This window comes from Cyrtonyx montezumae, unplaced genomic scaffold (assembly GCF_038088225.1).
Source record: "Cyrtonyx montezumae isolate F1298 unplaced genomic scaffold, pur_monq_1.0 scaffold_5, whole genome shotgun sequence".
NCBI lineage: Eukaryota > Metazoa > Chordata > Aves > Galliformes > Odontophoridae > Cyrtonyx > Cyrtonyx montezumae.
In genome coordinates this window covers 5,068,474-5,085,949 of record NW_027072056.1, presented here as the reverse complement: position 1 = coordinate 5,085,949, position 17,476 = coordinate 5,068,474, and the positions used below count along the sequence as shown (strand labels likewise).

The window sequence follows — 17,476 nt, the reverse complement described above, 5'->3', positions numbered from 1 at the left end:
TTGTGCTTCCTCCCGGGTGCAAGTACATGAATTGACATGTTCTGCTCCACTCTGTTCTCTGTGGTATCCAGTAATGTTAGTTAAGCTTGTGGCCGTTTACTGCGTGCATTTATTTATTTACTTCTGTGATGACACTTTCTCTTTTAATAGTATCTCTTTGTTACCTAGGGAACTGGCTACTGCCATGTACTTTCTTCTTTGGTACTTCATGATGCCATGCACAAGGTTCCAGGCAGTATAGTGCCTGAAGTACTGTACATCTGAAACCTGCTGAGCCAGGCCTATGTTACAGTGCTGGCACTAGCATGATGACTCAAACAGAAAACATGCAGGAGCCAAAGAATAATAAAATAATAGTCCTATCAGTGCATTTAATCTTGCTGCAGATAGACTGAATTTGAGGTAGCTAGGTGGATCTAATTCCCATTATGTAGTTGAGATAGCTGTAGAAAGTTGTGTAGCTTTTTCAACAGAAAGAAACTCCTACAACAATAATTGCTTCCAAACTTTTGCATCTGTATCACAATTGTAGAAGGGCAATACCTTGCCTTCCAAGGGATGTCACACAAATGGAAAGGCTGAGAGAGATTAAAGAGTGGCTCTGAGAGTAGGAAATAAGAGTTAATTTCTTTCTAAAGCTCAGAGAATGCTGTGAGGTCATTTACAGGTAACTGAAAAACTCTAAAAGATCCTAGGCTTTAACTTGGATCTTTCAAAAGACAGGCAGAGGAAGCATTCTCCATCCAAAAAAAAAAAAAATATATTAAAAGCAGGGAAAGCATCTCAGTCTTACCACTCCTTGTTCCTCTGTATCAGAGCTAATTTATACCTGACTGCAACCAGCACAAATTATAGCAATTTCTACTGTGCTGGTACGTGAGTCAGCGAGTAGGGGGTGACTGAGTCAAACTCAGCCCAGATCCTCTCCTCCCACACCCTGCCCAACTGCTGCCTGTTTACTCCTTTGGGTTTAGCCCATGATCCTGACAGCCTACTCAGAAAGTCAGAAATAGTGGATGCTCTTACTCCTCTGCCTGAGAACATAGGTGTAGGCTAACTGTAGTGTGCATTGTGTCAGCATGAACTTCAGATTCATCAGTTCTGTTCAGAAATTTGCTTGAGGATGACCATATTAACTGAACTGTATGCTTAGTGATAGTTCTAGCAGCTGAAAATAGTTTTGTGAATCTGGATTGTCTGTCAGATCAGGATATTTAGTGCTATTGTTTTGTTCAAATGTACACTGGCTATGGACTCCTGAACTTTCGAAACATTTGTTAGATATTTATAAGTTGCCTCTATATTTTCCAAGGCAAACTGTATTTCCTTCTTATGATACGGAGGGTAAAACCACAGTAGTGATCCTTACTCCATTTTCAGTGTATTTATACTTAACTCCTGAGTTGTTTAAGTCACCCAGGCACAGAGCAAAGCTTTGTTGTGTCCTCCTTCCTGCAGCCTGGTTATGCTTTGGGGATTTCCTTTAATCCAACGTTGTTTCAGTTATCCAGAATATGATTTCTCTGTTGAAACTTTTCTTTGTGTTTGGATTTTGTTTGTTTTTAGATTGTTGTTTTTAATACCCGATAAAAGCACTCTTCTGTTTGTAAGGTAAAATGTAACTCCTTCTGCGATGGTCAGTCTTAGTGCTGTTTTTCCAGGCATATTAGGAAGTGTCAGTGTGCAGGACACAGCCCCGTAGCTGGAGAAAGGCCACTGCCACAGCTTGCAAAGTCAGGAGCTCCCAGAGGCAGAGCTGAAGGCCCTTAAGAGGGATTGGATTAAGAAACAAACACAAGGGGATGATGGAGTGTGAGGAACTTTTACTATAGTCTGGTACTTTTTGTAAGAGTATATTTGTTTATGTGCACCTTTAAATTTATGTGACATCTAGCTGAGTGCTACATTGGTAGCAGTGTCTTTCTTTAACCAACTTGGAGTAGTAATCATTTTGTGACAACAGCAAATCAAAGAACTGATTTTTTGCACCAGTTTAATTCCCGGATTGAGAAATTCGGGAAAAAGAAGCTTTACTCTTTCAGCAGATGAAGAGAAATTTTTATAAGCACCTGAAGCCTGATAATTCTGAAATCTTGTAAATAAAATTACAGTCCTGTCCTATCAAGAGGACGAAGGGAATGCTTCCTTTTAAAACCTGTCTTTTAGAGCAATACAATCTTTTGATATTTTTGTGTACAGACATAGTACTGAAGCTACTTTTAAAAAATATATTTAAAAAAATCTGGAATGTTGATACACAACGCAGATTCCTTTTCTGAGGTTACTTTTCTGACTAACAGAAACCTCACCCGAGTCACCATGACTGCTTGTTGTGAAAGTTATTATGTTGTGGAGACTGCTTGTTGTTAGGAAAGTATGGAAATAATGTAGTTCTTTCTGGCAAATTCTTTGTCACAGAAGTCATTTGGCTGAACCAGTTGGCTTAATTTACACTTCGGGTGCTTTGGGCCTTGCACGTAGTACTCGTTTGGCTTGAATAGAAGATAATGGAGAAAATCAGTCAGTCATTACTAGTGTAACAAGTGATGATCAAATTAAAGATGATGTCTTAAGGTTCCTCTGTTTTTCCTCCACATACGTATTTAGTACACCATATGGTCAACACACTCATAATAAACTGGTGGGAATATTTAATTAAATGTGTTCCCAGGGCTTTAAATGTAGGGTATTATCTTTGGCTGATGAGCAGCGTAAATATTTAGTAATAACGGAGAGTCCTTGTAGAATATTGCCAATAATACATGAAAATCACATTTGGGAACAGAAATGTGTTCAAAGCAGAACTTTCTTCACAAAATTAAGACATCTCAAAATGCTAATTCCTTTTATGTAATTTTTTTCCTGCTACTGATTCACTATTACTCATTACTTTGCAATTATTACAAATAGTATGAGAAATCATTTTAAAATCGATAGTCATAGAATGCAGTGAGTCTGAGTTAGTCTGTAGCCATTTAATTGGCAATAATCATGCTTTAACTGAATAGGGAAGGTATCAGATGGAACACTGAAAAGAAGAATTAAGAGCAACATCTCTCTTAAAACAGTGACCGTTCCTTGGCAGTGAAATTAGCCAATGTGGTCTTCTTAGGAGTTGATTCTATTTCCTCTGAAATTTCAGAGAACTGAAAACACCTTTCCATAACCTTTCCATCCCAAGGTATGCAAATGTTCGTTAATTCAGCAGAGACATCTCTGTGTCAACAGCCTCATTAGCTTTTCTCTCTAACCGGTTCTGTAATATCATGACCTTATTCACTTCTCTAGAGCTGCTTTGTTTCCCCATGGAAGTGAGATTAGTAGAATGAGACCAAGGATAAAATTAACATGGAAGCGGGGAGTAGTGACTGGAGGGGAGAGATCAGCTAGAAATCTGAAATAAATACAGTTATTGGGCAACAAATCTGAAACTGAAGTCCCTTACTGAGCGCATGTATCTCAGAACTAAGTAGGTCATGTTCTCTAACCAGGGTTTTCTTTTGAAGAGACCTCTCACCTTTCAGGCAGAGAGCTGTCCATCTACCTGTGAGTGCCTGAGAACCCAATTCTGAAGGACACTTATTTGATACTTCGGTTGTTGCTGGAAGCAATCTGGCCTTTTGTCTTTGAACCTCTTCTGACACAATTGGTATGCGATTCCGAGAGAGTTACAGGATCTGCCAGCTGACACTCTTATTTTGCTACAGGAAAAGCAAAAATTTTGGCAGGAGGTATTAGCTAATGTTTCCAGATTTCTAGATACACACCAGAACACACGCTTTCCCAGACAGAAACATAGCAGCCCACCCACAATTGCACCAGACATGTATTATTGTTAAGTTTGTACAGGTAAACATACAACTGTGAAAGGGGCATAACTTCAAGGAGTTAAAGATGGCATATAAATAGCTTAGCACAGAATTTTAGCTGACCCTCTTTGGTTAGACTGGGTTTTGTTGGGACTGTGTCAAACTGCACATAATTAACTGATTAAAAACCTTGCTCTTGGCTAAACTGACATACAAATAAGATCCCATTTGGAAGAATCTAGTTGTCAGAAAACATGGAACCAGCAAATCCTTCCAGGAAGGGACATGAGGTAATGGCCTTAAGTTATGTGAGGGGAGGTTTTGGGTGGATAGTAGGAAAAAAATATTCTTAGAAAGACTAATAATGGACTGTAATAGGTTGCCCACAAAGGTGGCAGGGTCACCGTCCCTGGAGGTGCTCAAGAATTATGGAAATGTGGCACTGAGGGACACGGTCAGTGTGCATGGTGAAGATTGGTTGATGGTTGGAACCGATCATCTTAGAGGTCTTTTTCAACCTCAGTGATTCTGTGAAGCAGAAGACTGTAAATGTTGTCAGTAGACATTCTCCCTTGCAGGTTAGCATCAGAAAAAATATTTTAGCTATTACTGAACAAGAGTAAATAAAGAAAATTTAAAGCTAACAGCAAGCACTCAGTACTATTCAGTTCTATTATTTCCTTAGAGATCATCCCTGTCTTAAAGCTTTCAGATGCATTTAAATTCACAGATGAACGCAGTACCAGGGACAACTGTGGGCCATTAGTTTCTGTGGTTACTTCACTGACATGCTTAGTCACTAAAATAGTATATGAATTTGCACATGTGGCTTATTTTCACCACTGTTTTGAGAGTTAGGTCTCAACAGTACAGTGCTATGAAAATGGTCTGATTTATTTATTTGTTTATTTAATAATTAAATAAGGTTTGTTTGGTTTTAACGCTTTCTGTCAAACCATACTTAAGCAGTCAAGCCTAAATGAATAGATGCCTTTTGGGGGAGTAAGAATGCAAGAACAGCATCTTAAATATATCTAGGCTTGATTACAACAGCAAATATTTACTACAAAAATACAGTACCTGGACAGTTAGAAAAAATAAATAGAGGAAGAGAAGCAGTGTGATTTCCTGTCTTATTAGAATGGCAGGGAGAAGGGCTTGAGGAATCAGGCTGCAATTTATAGAAAATTGCTTCCTTCATTCGATTCTTTATAGCAGTCATTAGTCAGATTTGCTGCTGCACTGATTCTCTTTCATTGCCCCCTCTGCCAGCTGATACCAGCTTAAGCTTTCTGATATAATTCAGACTTTCTTCTTGCTCTAACCTTTAACTGGGTGTGTTTGTCACTCTTTAAGTCTGAAAGGTCAAAAATGATTCCTGCTCTTAGAAGTAGTGTGTGAACTTTGGTTTGGATTCAGTAGTTGAAGAAGAGGGGAGCAGGAGGATGGTAAGGAAGAGGCCTAGGCTGCTTTGCTCAGCCTTCTCATGCTAGAGAGCAAGTCACCTCATCTCCTTGTATCTCAATTTTCCAGGTGTGTGCAGGGATAATAGCATTTCTATGACTTTGAAGGCCCCACAGTTGAGATTATATTTATAAACACTTTGGGTGCGTGAAACATGTTGCTGAAAACAGCTCTTGAGATCCTGATGTAAACCATACCAAAGCCTCTCTCCTGTGTGGTGATGGCTCTGCATTGTGCATCTCCCTTCCCTAGTATGACTAACGAAAAATTCCCATATGGTTCACAGAGATGAATAAAAATAGACGTGTATGTCCAGCAAATGTTCCCAAACATTAGATGCATGGTCATCCTTGATGATCCTTAAACTTTGGCTCAAAGACAAACTCTTAAAAGATGCACTGTGGGACTAGAGCTGTTTTAGCTCACAGAAATACTGCCTTCTGCTGCTGTCCAGCTGGGATCCTTTCTGCAGAGCTCAAACACTGACAGGGCTGAGCATGAAGTGAAGAGAGCCTCAGTTCTGTTCTGAAGTGACCTGGGAGGCCAGGAGGATAAAAGGTGATGCAGGTACCTTTCTTGTGTTGTGCCTATATTGGATATTATGTCCTGCCTAATGACGTGAGAGTGTTTATGCCCTGTTAACCTGCAAGATCAGCTGGTGGTATTAACTGACATCCTAGTGCATGTCTGGGAGACTGCTGCCCTGTGTGCTGGATGCTGTGCATCCTCACTAGGAAAAGTTGCTTGCTTGTTGCTCTGACCCACATGGCAATGAGTGAGGCAATTGCCATTGTATAAAGAGTGCGCAACTCCAGAGGCAGCAGGTTTGGGAGGAGTAGATCTGCACTGCAGGCAGCACCCAGCTCTGGTTGCTCTTGTATTAGATTTTATGTAATTAATTAAGATGCGGCTGTTAATTACAGACTTGCTGTACCTTAGCATAAAGATTGCCATTCTCTTTGGTAGTTACATTAGCTCCTGCTGGATAGTAAAGACAGATGTAAAAATACACATTCCTGTTATTCAGGAAGCAGAGCAACTCCAAGAAATAAAACTGATAGCAAGAAGAGAACAAACTGGGAAGTATCTACTTTATGCCAAATCATTTTAAGGACCATCTGGGAAGTATTAAAAAAAATGGTGAAAATTACTTGGCAGAAAAGGTGTATGGCAGCATACAGATTTGACCAAGAACACAGTTGTGTTTATAAGATATACTTATTAGTTGATACAAGTGGCCAATAACACTTCTCATGCATTTCATTTCCATAGCATCCAGAATGCTAGTAGTCCATAGCACAAGAGGAGATCTTTGTTACCACTATTAGTGGTGAACAGCATGACACATTTCCCTAGAAAAAAAAATCAGTTTGTGTTGACTGTGAAAAAGCCAATCTACTTCCTTGACTAAAAAATAATAAAAAAATAACAACTTAAATTCTTGATCAGTTGTTGTATTAGGAACTCCTGAAGTTCATAATGCTTCAGGGTTTAGATCTTACTTCAGATTTATCTGAAGTATGTAAATCAGATCTTACTTTGATTGGTCTCATTTATGTTACGGTCAGATTTTGATCCTTTGTGACAACAGTGTAAACTCAGAATAAATCCTGCTATAGGTGGCAGCATCATCTGGTCTTTTATGTTTTTAATAGTGTCTGTGAGATCCTCGAAGCATGAGCAATTTGTGTACAGTTCAAATTATTTTCTTTCCACTAAAGCTTGATGATGACATTCTCATGTGCAGTGAAAAAAAAACCTGCAAAATACAGCAGGGCTCCAGGTCTCAAACAGCAGCTCCATCACAGGGAGTCTGTGTGAGGGTCAGAACTATCTGTAGGGATCTCAGCCCAGAGGCAATGCTGTCAAACTGAATTCTGCAGCTCAAGGTACCTTTAGAGAACTAACTTTAGGTGCCTCTAGGCACTTTGACAGTGTCTTAATGGGGCCATAATTCTAGCAGCAATAATCAGGCCCCAGGATGTAATAGGGAATGATTCATAGAGAAACACTGTGTTCTCTCAGTCCATCACTGTGGGAAAGCATTGATAATGCATGAGTGGGATTTGTGATATTTTTCAGTTCACATGCTTAGGGATTTCCTCTGCAGCTTCAGGAAAGGTTTTATTCCCTGCAGGAAGCAGTGACAGGGGTCCCTTGGAAGGAAAGGTGAGGTTTCACACATTAGAAGTGTGGGTGTGAATAACAACTGGCTAAGGCTGACAGACCCTGTTCAGGCTGGCAGGGTGTCGTGGCTGCACAGGCTCATGTGCAGAGACAGACCTGATCTTTTGCATTCTGAGGGACTTCTGTCTTAAGTTATACGAAGGCAACCTTGAGGGAAACCATATTGACACTTGAAAGAAGGGATGATGCTTATGGAATCGAGGCTTTTTTAATAGCATTGCTACAAATATTAATCCAGTGTTCAAGGCAAGTGGTGGGGCATTTGGTGACCACCAGTGTGTTGGTTAAGCATTGCTAACTGCCTTAGATAACTAATCCCATGCTATGTGCAATTTTGACCCACTTCTTCCTCCATTTCTTTCTCTTCTCCTATTGTTTTTCTTTACTTGGTTATCCTCCAGCCTGACGCTGAGGAGCAAGGGACTGCATCAGTCAGCATGCTGAGGAAGAGGATGAGGTTGCAGCCCCAGCTCCTATACCAGCGGGGGGGAGGAGGGGCGGGGGAAGGGGGGAACAATTGGATATGGTTCTAACAAAATGTAGTGTGGAAACGAATTGCAGAATAGGAGGGGATGGGACATCAGTGTTGTGATTCAGGAATGCAGAAGGGGTATTGTCATAAAAGGACAACTCCTTTTGACTTAGTGAATACATGAAAGTAGTTTCAGTCACTGTTTATGTTCTCTGGTTTTGGTCTAGGTCTGCTCCAGCTCCTACCCAAGGATCCACCAGTGCTGGGGCTGCAGGGCCACCTCCTGCTACCAGTGTGTCAAGCAATAAACGGCTGCAGCAGACGCAAGCCCAAGTGGATGAAGTAAGTGGCTCCACGTGATAAGTTGCTCACCCCAAGGGTGCTCATGTGGTTGTTCATTTGTTTTTTTTCTTCCTTTAAGATGCTTGCCTCATCCAGCAGCTCCTCCTTGTCTGAAGACACTGGGTCTAGGAAATAAGATTTAATGAAGAATAGCACTTATGGGGAGGCAGACTGCTCAGAACATCTCTTGTACTAATATTGTGCCAGTAACACAGTTGCAGAATAGATGTGGACGTTGGTACAGTTTCAGGAATTTGTCTCAGATGGTCCCGTTAGGAGGAGATGTCATAGTGAATCAGCTCCTTTAATGTATCCTGCATTCCTAAAGTGTGAACGTTAATCTCAACGGCTTTTTCATACAAACAAACCATTGGCTTCTTGTTCATACATGCAGGCTTTGAAAATCGTACTGGTGAGGGCTGTGTTCATTAGTCAGAGCTGTAATGATTAATCATTACAATTCACCTCCACGGAAGGGCACCCACACATGACATCACAAGTCCTCACTCCTTCTGGCTGATCTTAGAGGAGCAGATGCCTGCTCCAGCACGGCTTCTTAAATTATTTAGTATGTAGAAAATCCCTGCCACCTCATCTGTAATGCCCTTGTCCATCTAACTGCTGGTAATGGGAATGAGTGAGGATATCACTGCTTGTGAGCATTGTCCCTGAGTGTACCAGCTGTACAGTGCCAGCTGTAGCATCCCTGCACATGTGCTGGATATTTAGCATAAAGTTCTGCTGAGCCCTTGCAAGAGACTTAAGTAACTAATTGCTTACTGCCCATGAGGAAATTACCAGGGCCGGTGTGATTCTTTTATGCCAAGTCAATAAAATACTAGCTAGAAAATAGCTGTTTACATGCATAAAGGTTTCTGTTTTCAAAAGCTGAAGAAAAAAAAGACCTCACAACTTGAACTCAAATACCATTCTTAAGATGAATTAAATACACCTGTCAAATTGAACTTTGTGAGGTTTTTTTGCTGAAGGTCTGAACCAGGATCTTTCTGGCATCCCTTTTGCTGATGCATGGAGCTGATCACAAGAACTTCCTCTGTATACAGGAATGTCCAGGTTCAGTTCTCTCATTATTACCATTTTTCACTTCTCTGTAACTTCATTGATGTTAATGGAGTGTCTCTTGCAGTGTAAGGTCAGAATAATTGAAATAAACTTTTTATCCTGAACATACTATGTTCTGATGGTGCTGTAGATGTTTATATGAGTAACAACCAAAGTTACTGTCCCCAGAGGATGACAAATAATTGCTAGTTATTATTTAAGAGGATTGACACAGGTCAGTCACACAGGGCTCTGCAAGCAAATCAATGGATTAGGCTCCAGTGAGGCTGGTGACAACCCACACTGTGTTGGAGATTCTCTGTATTCTGATACTTCTCACTTAAGGCAGTGCAAGTTTGTCTTGTGCAGTACTAAAAAGTTATTTTGACAGAAACTCTTATGGAGAGGAGAGTGTGTAGCTCTTCGATTGAAGGATTATACAGATAATAGTGAGGATCCACATTTTTTCAACTCTAGTTTCAGAAGAAAGCAGAGATTGGTATGAGCTGGTTTTGAGTGGCTAGCACGTGGTGAGCAGATACTGTTCATTAGGGAATCGTCGATTAATCATTGAATGTCGGTATGAGAATGGCCAAGGGAGAAAAGCACTGCTAGTCTTTATGTACTCTGAAGTCACCGGGTATTGTAGCACCTAAGGTTCTGATCTGTCAAGCATTGCTTTGATCTTCCTCGGTAGATCTTTCCTGTCCGTTTTCCTTTTATGTCTTCTGGGAAAGCAATCTGTAGGTGGCAGCAAACACCACGGCGTTGAGCCGCAGTGCTCTGGCTATTTCTCTGCTCCACGTGTTCTTGCACACAGCACTTCAGACACAAACCCAAAACTCAGCGCTCACAGCTCTGCTTAAGAGCACGTTTTCGAGATTATTAAAATGATATTCAATCCTCTGAAGTAAGGGTTTCGGTTATGTCCAAGATGGGTTTTCTCCTGTAATTTCTCTAGGCATTCCTAGAGCTTATTTTCCAAGGCTTAGATCAAAAGGGAATTCTAGAGTATTTCAGCATTTTTCAAAGATTGTCACTATGAAATAGTGTACCAAGACAAATTTTAACTAAGCACCGGCTGATAAATGATTTTTTTTATTTTTATTTTTTAAGTTTGACGTGGAATGAAATGTTTGGAAAAACAAGGAAGAGAATTTTGTTTTATGTTTGGACAAATGAAACAAGCCTCTTGAGTTTTGGAGTAGCACTTAGACCAGTGTCAGTCCTTTTAAATATTCTTTCATTGATGTTTACTCACAGTATTTGAATCAGATGTGTTTATGATTCTATTTTCTTTTTTCAGGTAATAGTTAAATTGCATTATATACACATAACGTGGATTTTCTTATTATAGAATAGTGGAAGTTAGCATACCAGCAACCACTGCTAGAATAAGCAGACATAACTTTACTGAGATTTGTGTGCCATCTAACGTTTATGCTAGTGATGGATTTATCCAGGATTTCTATTTAGGATCACTGGCTTTCTGGAAGGGGCTTTAACTGAAATTATACAATGTATGCATGAATAGGCCATGCCTACAATGTACTGGCTGTGCACGCTTTTTGCTGAAGATGTGCACTGACAGGATGTGAGCTTCCTGCTACCCTTCAGAAAGGATTTTGCCAGGTAAAGTATTTCATCCTCCTCTGCTTTCAAGCAGGACTTAGAATTTTGGCTAAGAAAGCATCTTGTCTGGGAAAAACCTGCAGAAGAAACAAATTCCTTGGTCAGAAGACGCCTATCTTTCCTCTTAGAATGGCTTCATCAAGTCAATTTATCTAGTTCAGATAAGGAAATTATATTAACTGTATAAATTATATTACATGTATCAGGAAAATAATTGGGTTTGCTGATGACTGGACAATTGTCAACCAAACTGTAGTAGAGGCACGGATCTCTATGAGTTTTTTTGCATCTATAGTGAAGCACGTAGTAGGCTGAAGGAAATCAAAAGCTTTAATGACACTAATTACTGTATTTCCTGATATCTCTTTTCTTTTAAGTACATCTGAGCATAGAACATTCATCATGTTTTCACTGTGTCTCTTTTCATAGACATGGTTTTTGAGGCTCTATCCAGGTACTTCATCATATACTGTGATGGGAAAAGTCTGGTTTCATTATAGTATAATATAGTTAGAGTGTGAACATATGGGTGACCTTTGGCTTCACTATATGTTGAATCTAATGTGGGGGTATGTCTTTGCAGGTGGTAGACATCATGAGAATGAACGTGGACAAGGTGCTGGAAAGAGACCAGAAGCTGTCAGAGCTTGACAACCGGGCAGATGCATTGCAAGCAGGTGCCTCACAGTTTGAAACCAGTGCAGCCAAACTGAAGAGAAAATACTGGTGGAAAAATTGCAAGGTAAGGACTATAAGGATCTCTTATTAAGACTAGCTCTATGGCAGACATTACCTTCTCTTGCACATATTAGGACTTTGTTTGTAGGATGCCATCTTTAAATGGTCTCTTCTTATCAAGGAGAGAAGTAGGTGCTTTGCCCTCTATGTTGTGTGACTATATTGCCAAATATTTTCAGTCTCTACCAGATCTATTGTTTAGATCATTTCTGCAACATATAACATCCAAATACTGATGTCTGCAAACAGGGATGAGAGAGCATTTCATATTGATTCATGTGAGATTTCTTTGTGAACCACAAAGCCCCGCGGGGCATAGTGAATACCAGAAGCTGGAGAAAAGAAACTTTTTCTTTGTGGGAGATGATTAGCCTCTTGATATTTCTTTAGGATGGTAAACTATGAAAAAAAAAACACCAAAACCAAAGTTCCACAAACTGCTGTGAGAAGTGAGGAAATTACAGTGTCTTTTAAAGTTTAGGACAGTAGATTTCTTTTAATCAACCAGCTGTCTTCTCTGCTGTCTTCAAAGTCATATTCTTTCCCTTAAACTGTGGGAACCTCACTCTCCTTTGCCTTTTCAGACCTCCTCCACCACGAGGATATGAATATTGTGCTAAAAGTTCACCTTATTTCCCAGTTCTCTTCAATACTATTTTTGCTACTGACCACTGATGTCCACTCAAATAAAGACACCAGTTCCCAAAGGAGAATCCAAAATGCATTTTTACTAATCTCTCTTGCCTGCTTTATCTCTTCAGTCCACAGTGCTATGATGTGTAAAGCAAGGCAGAATATTCCGTTTAAACTATGTACATAAGCCTCCAGAAAGATCTAGGCTAGAAACTCAACTAAGCAGTTCCTCTGGGCCTATCCTAAACTGCTACCTAGTTGTTTTGACCAGGTGTGCAGGAAGCAGGGCATTCTGGACATACAGACCCAGATTTTGAGCTAGGATCATGCACACTGAATGCAATCACTATACCACACCATACCTTCAAATCCAATCTCATTCTCTTTTCTTTATTGTCCCTTTCCCTTTATGCTGACAAACAGAACCCTTCTTTCTTTGTTATGACTTGCAGTCTCTGTAAGTAGGCAGAGCAATAAGTAGATTTCCTGCAAATCAGATGATTTATCTGTCCTCCGGACGTGTGTTGGGAGGAATGAAGATCTTGATTCAAAATGTCTGCATGCTTTTTAAAGTTATTATTATTCTTTCCATTCTCACTGGGCTAATGATGTGAAGTGGATTGCAGCTCCCTGGTGTCCTCACTAGCAGCCAGCAAGTATAACATAAGGGCCTTTAACTCAGTGCTGGTAACTGTCTGTGCACAGCTGGCCCTGATGTATCTGCTCCTTCCCAGTGAGGTATTTCTGTTAACGTGCTGAAAACCATGCTGGCTAGTGAGGGCTACCCCTCAACAGCACAAGTACACAAAACCAGCACAAATAAATGCTAGACATCAGACGTTTCCAGCTGCCTCTTTCCTGACTACGGAAACATAGTGAAAAGTGGTCAAGTTACTCTGGTGTGAAGTGGTACCTAGGATCAGAGAATCTCCTAAGTTGGAAGGGATCCACAAGAATCATTGATTTTAACTCCTAGCTCCACACAGGACCTTCCAAAATCCCAACTATATATCTGAGAGCATTGTCCAAACACTCCTTGAACATATTCAGTGTGAGGTTTTGACTACTGCCCTGGGAGCCTGTTCCAGTGGCTGGCCACCCCTTGGATTCAAAGAACCTTCTCCTAACAACCAGTCTGAACCGTCTGTGAATCCAGCCAGTGGGAACACATTTGCCTAAATCATATCTGGAACTGTATTACGTTAGAAGTCTATTTTTATTTTATTGCTGGAAATGGACAAGTTTGGTCACTGCATCTCAGCTGATGAGCAATAATTTGATATCTTTGACATGAAGGTAAGTCCGTTGCTGGAGGTCAGCTCTTCCTAAAACTGACCCCAAGTCTGAGGCCTTTACAAGTCTTCTACATTGAGTCTTTGCAAGAAGTAAGAGCACGCAGAAAGGGCTACTAAATAAAAGCAAATAACTCTGCCATTGTATTTCATCTGAAAACCTGACTTTCTCTTTTTTCTCATAACTTTCTTTTTATAGATGATGATCATCCTTGGTGTAGTATGCACAGTCATTCTCATTATAATTATAAGTGAGTAATTCATTTTCTCTTTCATTTATGGTCTGAATAGCTCTGTCACTTGTGAAAATAAAACAAAATTAAAAAGAATATAAAATATTTAAATAGATTAATTTGTGAAATTCCCCTTCAAGATTCATGCTGTTATAGTGAGAATTACTGCAAGCTCACTGGACACATATAGGTAGAATTTGTTGACATTCAATGTATTTTACATTAGCTTGTTACATAACTTTTCCCAAGATTGAAAACTCTCCCTTTTCCTGTTTATATACCTTTTTAATGCAGTCTCAGATATCTTAATTAGAATCAGATCTACAGTCATAGTTGCTCCTAGTGAGAATAGTAATTGCTGAATTATCTCATACCTATCACTAGGAGGGTGAAGGCCCACATGGCAAATGGGCATTTAATGAATTCCCTAGTTCCCTCCAAATCAGTTGGAATTTGAGATGTTGCTACTTCTGAAAATCTCTTTGCATCTTAAATACTTAAATATTGGTAAAAGATGGCACAAGGACATACTGCTTTAATGTCTCTAAAGATCATCTCATTTTACACATTTATTATAGGAAAGATAGCATATAAATGAATAATGGCAGTCATGCTGGTTGGGAGCCAGGGATCTTGTAATGACAGGAATTGAACATTTTATTTATGTAACCTCTGGGCTAGCAACAGCCGTTGCATGACATAACAGTAATATGGCATTAACTCCTAAAAGGGAGATTTCGTGAGGTAGGTGATACAGCTAGTAACACAGAAATGATTCACCAGGAGGCTACACTGTGGATGGGAATTAATTCCCAGCTCTCAGATTACACGCCTCTTCTTTGGCTTGTTTCCATTTTCCTGTTACTTCTTTAAAGGAGGCTTATAGAATCACCTGTAAACATAACTAAATGGATTGAGATGCATGTGGAAGTTTATTAGGCTTATGAATGCTGGCACTAGAGTGACCCAGAATGATTGAAAGGTTTCATAACTAACACAGCAAGAATGAGAACTGGCTAGATATTAATTAACTATATTAACCAGTTACTCGAGGTGAGTGGCTTCAAGAGAAAGATTGGCCTTTGTTCTGAAGTTTTGTACAGCAAACTGAGAGGACAGATGTGCAGCCATCACATTGCTTGCTGTGTATGTATATGTCTTGTTGAACACTGTATCTTAACAAGAAAGAAAAAAACAGACAAGATAGCTAGTAATTTCTCCTTAAAAGTTAACTGTGAAATTATATATATGTAATAACATTGTTTTCCTCCTGGTTTTAAATGCTGAATGCCTGTCTTGCTAAGTCTGGAAACAGAAATAGCAAGTTTGAGATATTTAGGTTGCAATTAAATACTCTGAACCCAAACTTGAGTGTCACATCATTAAACAGGGGTCATGACTCTGTGTATTGAATATTGTGCCAATACACTCTGTGTATTAAACTCAACAGTGTCTTCATTTACAGCAGTTCTCAAGTATATATGTAAATTCGGTTGTAATCTAGTGTCCAAGTGTCTGCCATAGACAGGGCCTGTAATCAATGTGTATGTGAACAAGATATCCACAGTGCAGGGCTGGTTGTAGACACAGATAAATGGGTAGTTCCTCACAGCAACAAGCTACAGTTGGTAACGTGTTCCAAGCTGAGCTACCTTTCATCCTGGTAGTGAGGCCCTGGAAAAGTATGCTGGCTGCCCAGTGATGAAGATTTACTCCATGTGGTACTTCAAGTATTGCTGGGGGTGATTGCTCACATCAGCATTAGTCCTTGTCCTTTCTTCTGGAGCCACAGTTTCCCTGCTTTCCACTGCAGTTTTCCCATTAAATGCCTTTTGACATGTGAGTCACAGCTCTGTTCCAAGCAGGAAGGTACACTGTTTGCTAAATGCTGTGCTCTTTCAACAAAAATGTGCTACAGGTGTTTGCCATCCTCAGATAGAACAAGCTTCTGTGAGACAAAAGCAATGGTAACTCTGTACTAACTGATGTTGTATGTCTTGTTTTTCCCCTTCTGCTTTCTTTCTCAGTTTATTTCTCCACTTGAAAAAATGAAGAAGGAAGACTTGGCACAACTTTGTTCATATCAACCAACAATATCAGTGTTCCTTTGTTGAACTCCGCTTTTTAATTCCTGGTGTCTTGGGATTTTTGCTTGTAATAACGTATAAGCATTCAGTGTGGTGTGTTTTGGAATCCTGTTGTTTCCACAAGAAACTGTACCAGCTAAATACTGCCAAGTAGTTCCATACACTGTCTAATCACTGTGTCTTAAAACGTGCACACACTGACCTTCAGAAACTGTAGTATATGAAAAGCATCCTAAATATCTCAGAATTGGAGAACGCAGCTAGAGGAGAGTTCCTGCGTAAAGGGACACCGTCAGCTAAACTGGATTTAAATTTAAGGTTTCAGCATACATGGGGGCCAAAGTTCTTAGTCTGAAAACCTAAAGTTGTGTGGCAAAATTCACTATCAGATGCAGCTTTTTGAGTTAGCAAGTCTCTGCTACATTGGAAAGTGGTACTTGCAAGTATCCACAGAATGCGTGAGATGTCCCTACTTAGCCAACCAAACATATTTTTGAAATTAAATGTGATATCTTTCTAAAAACATTGCCTGCAGAAAATAAACAGAACTGCATTTTATGGATTTAAATTTTCCTTTCTGGTGTGTTCTGAGCAACCAACGTGGCCTCAATGTGAAAGACAGAAAGAAAACTTCAGGACAACCAAAAAAATTAGCTTGCACTATCTTGAAAAAGCTAAGTGAAATGCAAAAATGGTAATGCAAGCACCATAAACAACCAAGGTGCACCTAGTTGGTTCTCGCTAAAAACTCAAGGCACTGCCTGTCAGAATCCATACAACTCTCCTGAATGCCAAACCCTAATACCTATAGCCCTAACTTGAAGTGTATGAATGACTTTGGTGATGTCAGGCTTCCCATCACAACTGTAGGAAGCTGCTTCTGCTCCATTTTGCAGAAAAGGTTCTCCTTGTGAGGATCAGTTAAAAATCAGGAAGAGGAGGATGTGGTAAACAGAAGGAACAGTAGGGACAGAGGCCAGGGAATGGAAATTCGAGGGGGCCTAGCAAAGCTTTCCTGAAGCAGAGGAAGGCAGAGAAACATTGTCCTAAACTGGAGGTGTTAGTTCACTTACTTGCAATTTAATTTGTGTGTATAGTTCGTATCCTATAAACATCATCAAAATAAAGTACTCAGATGAGATATTTTTCATACTTACACCATCATTTGATAAAATTAAAGGAAAAGATATATTGGATTTTGGGGGAAAGTTGTTGTATACTATTATTGTAGAGTTACTCCCAGGTGTTCAGTTTCTACTTTTTCTTTTTTAAATACCACCCAGTTTGTTTTTAGGAGGATATGGATAATATTCTGAGAAAATTACATCTATTTAAAACATATCTATTTTAAAGTAAAAATGAATGTTCAGATTTTGAGCCGTGTAACCCCGACAGCGCCTTTTTAAGATAAATTCTTCAGAATTTCTAAGAATTGTTAGATACTTATTTATTTATTTATTTAAAAGTGTTTTGTTTTGTTTTGCCTGCAGCTCTGTTAACGCATATAAACAGTTATATTAGTAAA

General features: G+C 39.6%; 1 protein-coding gene across 2 annotated transcripts in view; it reads left to right on the top strand.

The window, feature by feature from the left end:
* Positions 1–16,491, top strand: part of LOC136056028 (vesicle-associated membrane protein 2-like) — a 149,828-nt gene extending 133,337 nt beyond the window's left edge. For both annotated transcript variants that reach the window (XM_065747985.1, XM_065747984.1), the window contains 4 exons: positions 8,160–8,274; positions 11,552–11,710; positions 13,831–13,882; positions 15,892–16,491. In XM_065747985.1, the coding sequence (XP_065604057.1) occupies positions 8,160–8,274; positions 11,552–11,710; positions 13,831–13,882; positions 15,892–15,908 (343 nt within the window). In that variant the 3' untranslated portion in view covers positions 15,909–16,491. The remainder of the gene's footprint in view (positions 1–8,159; positions 8,275–11,551; positions 11,711–13,830; positions 13,883–15,891) is intronic.
* The last annotated feature ends 985 nt before the right edge of the window (positions 16,492–17,476 follow it).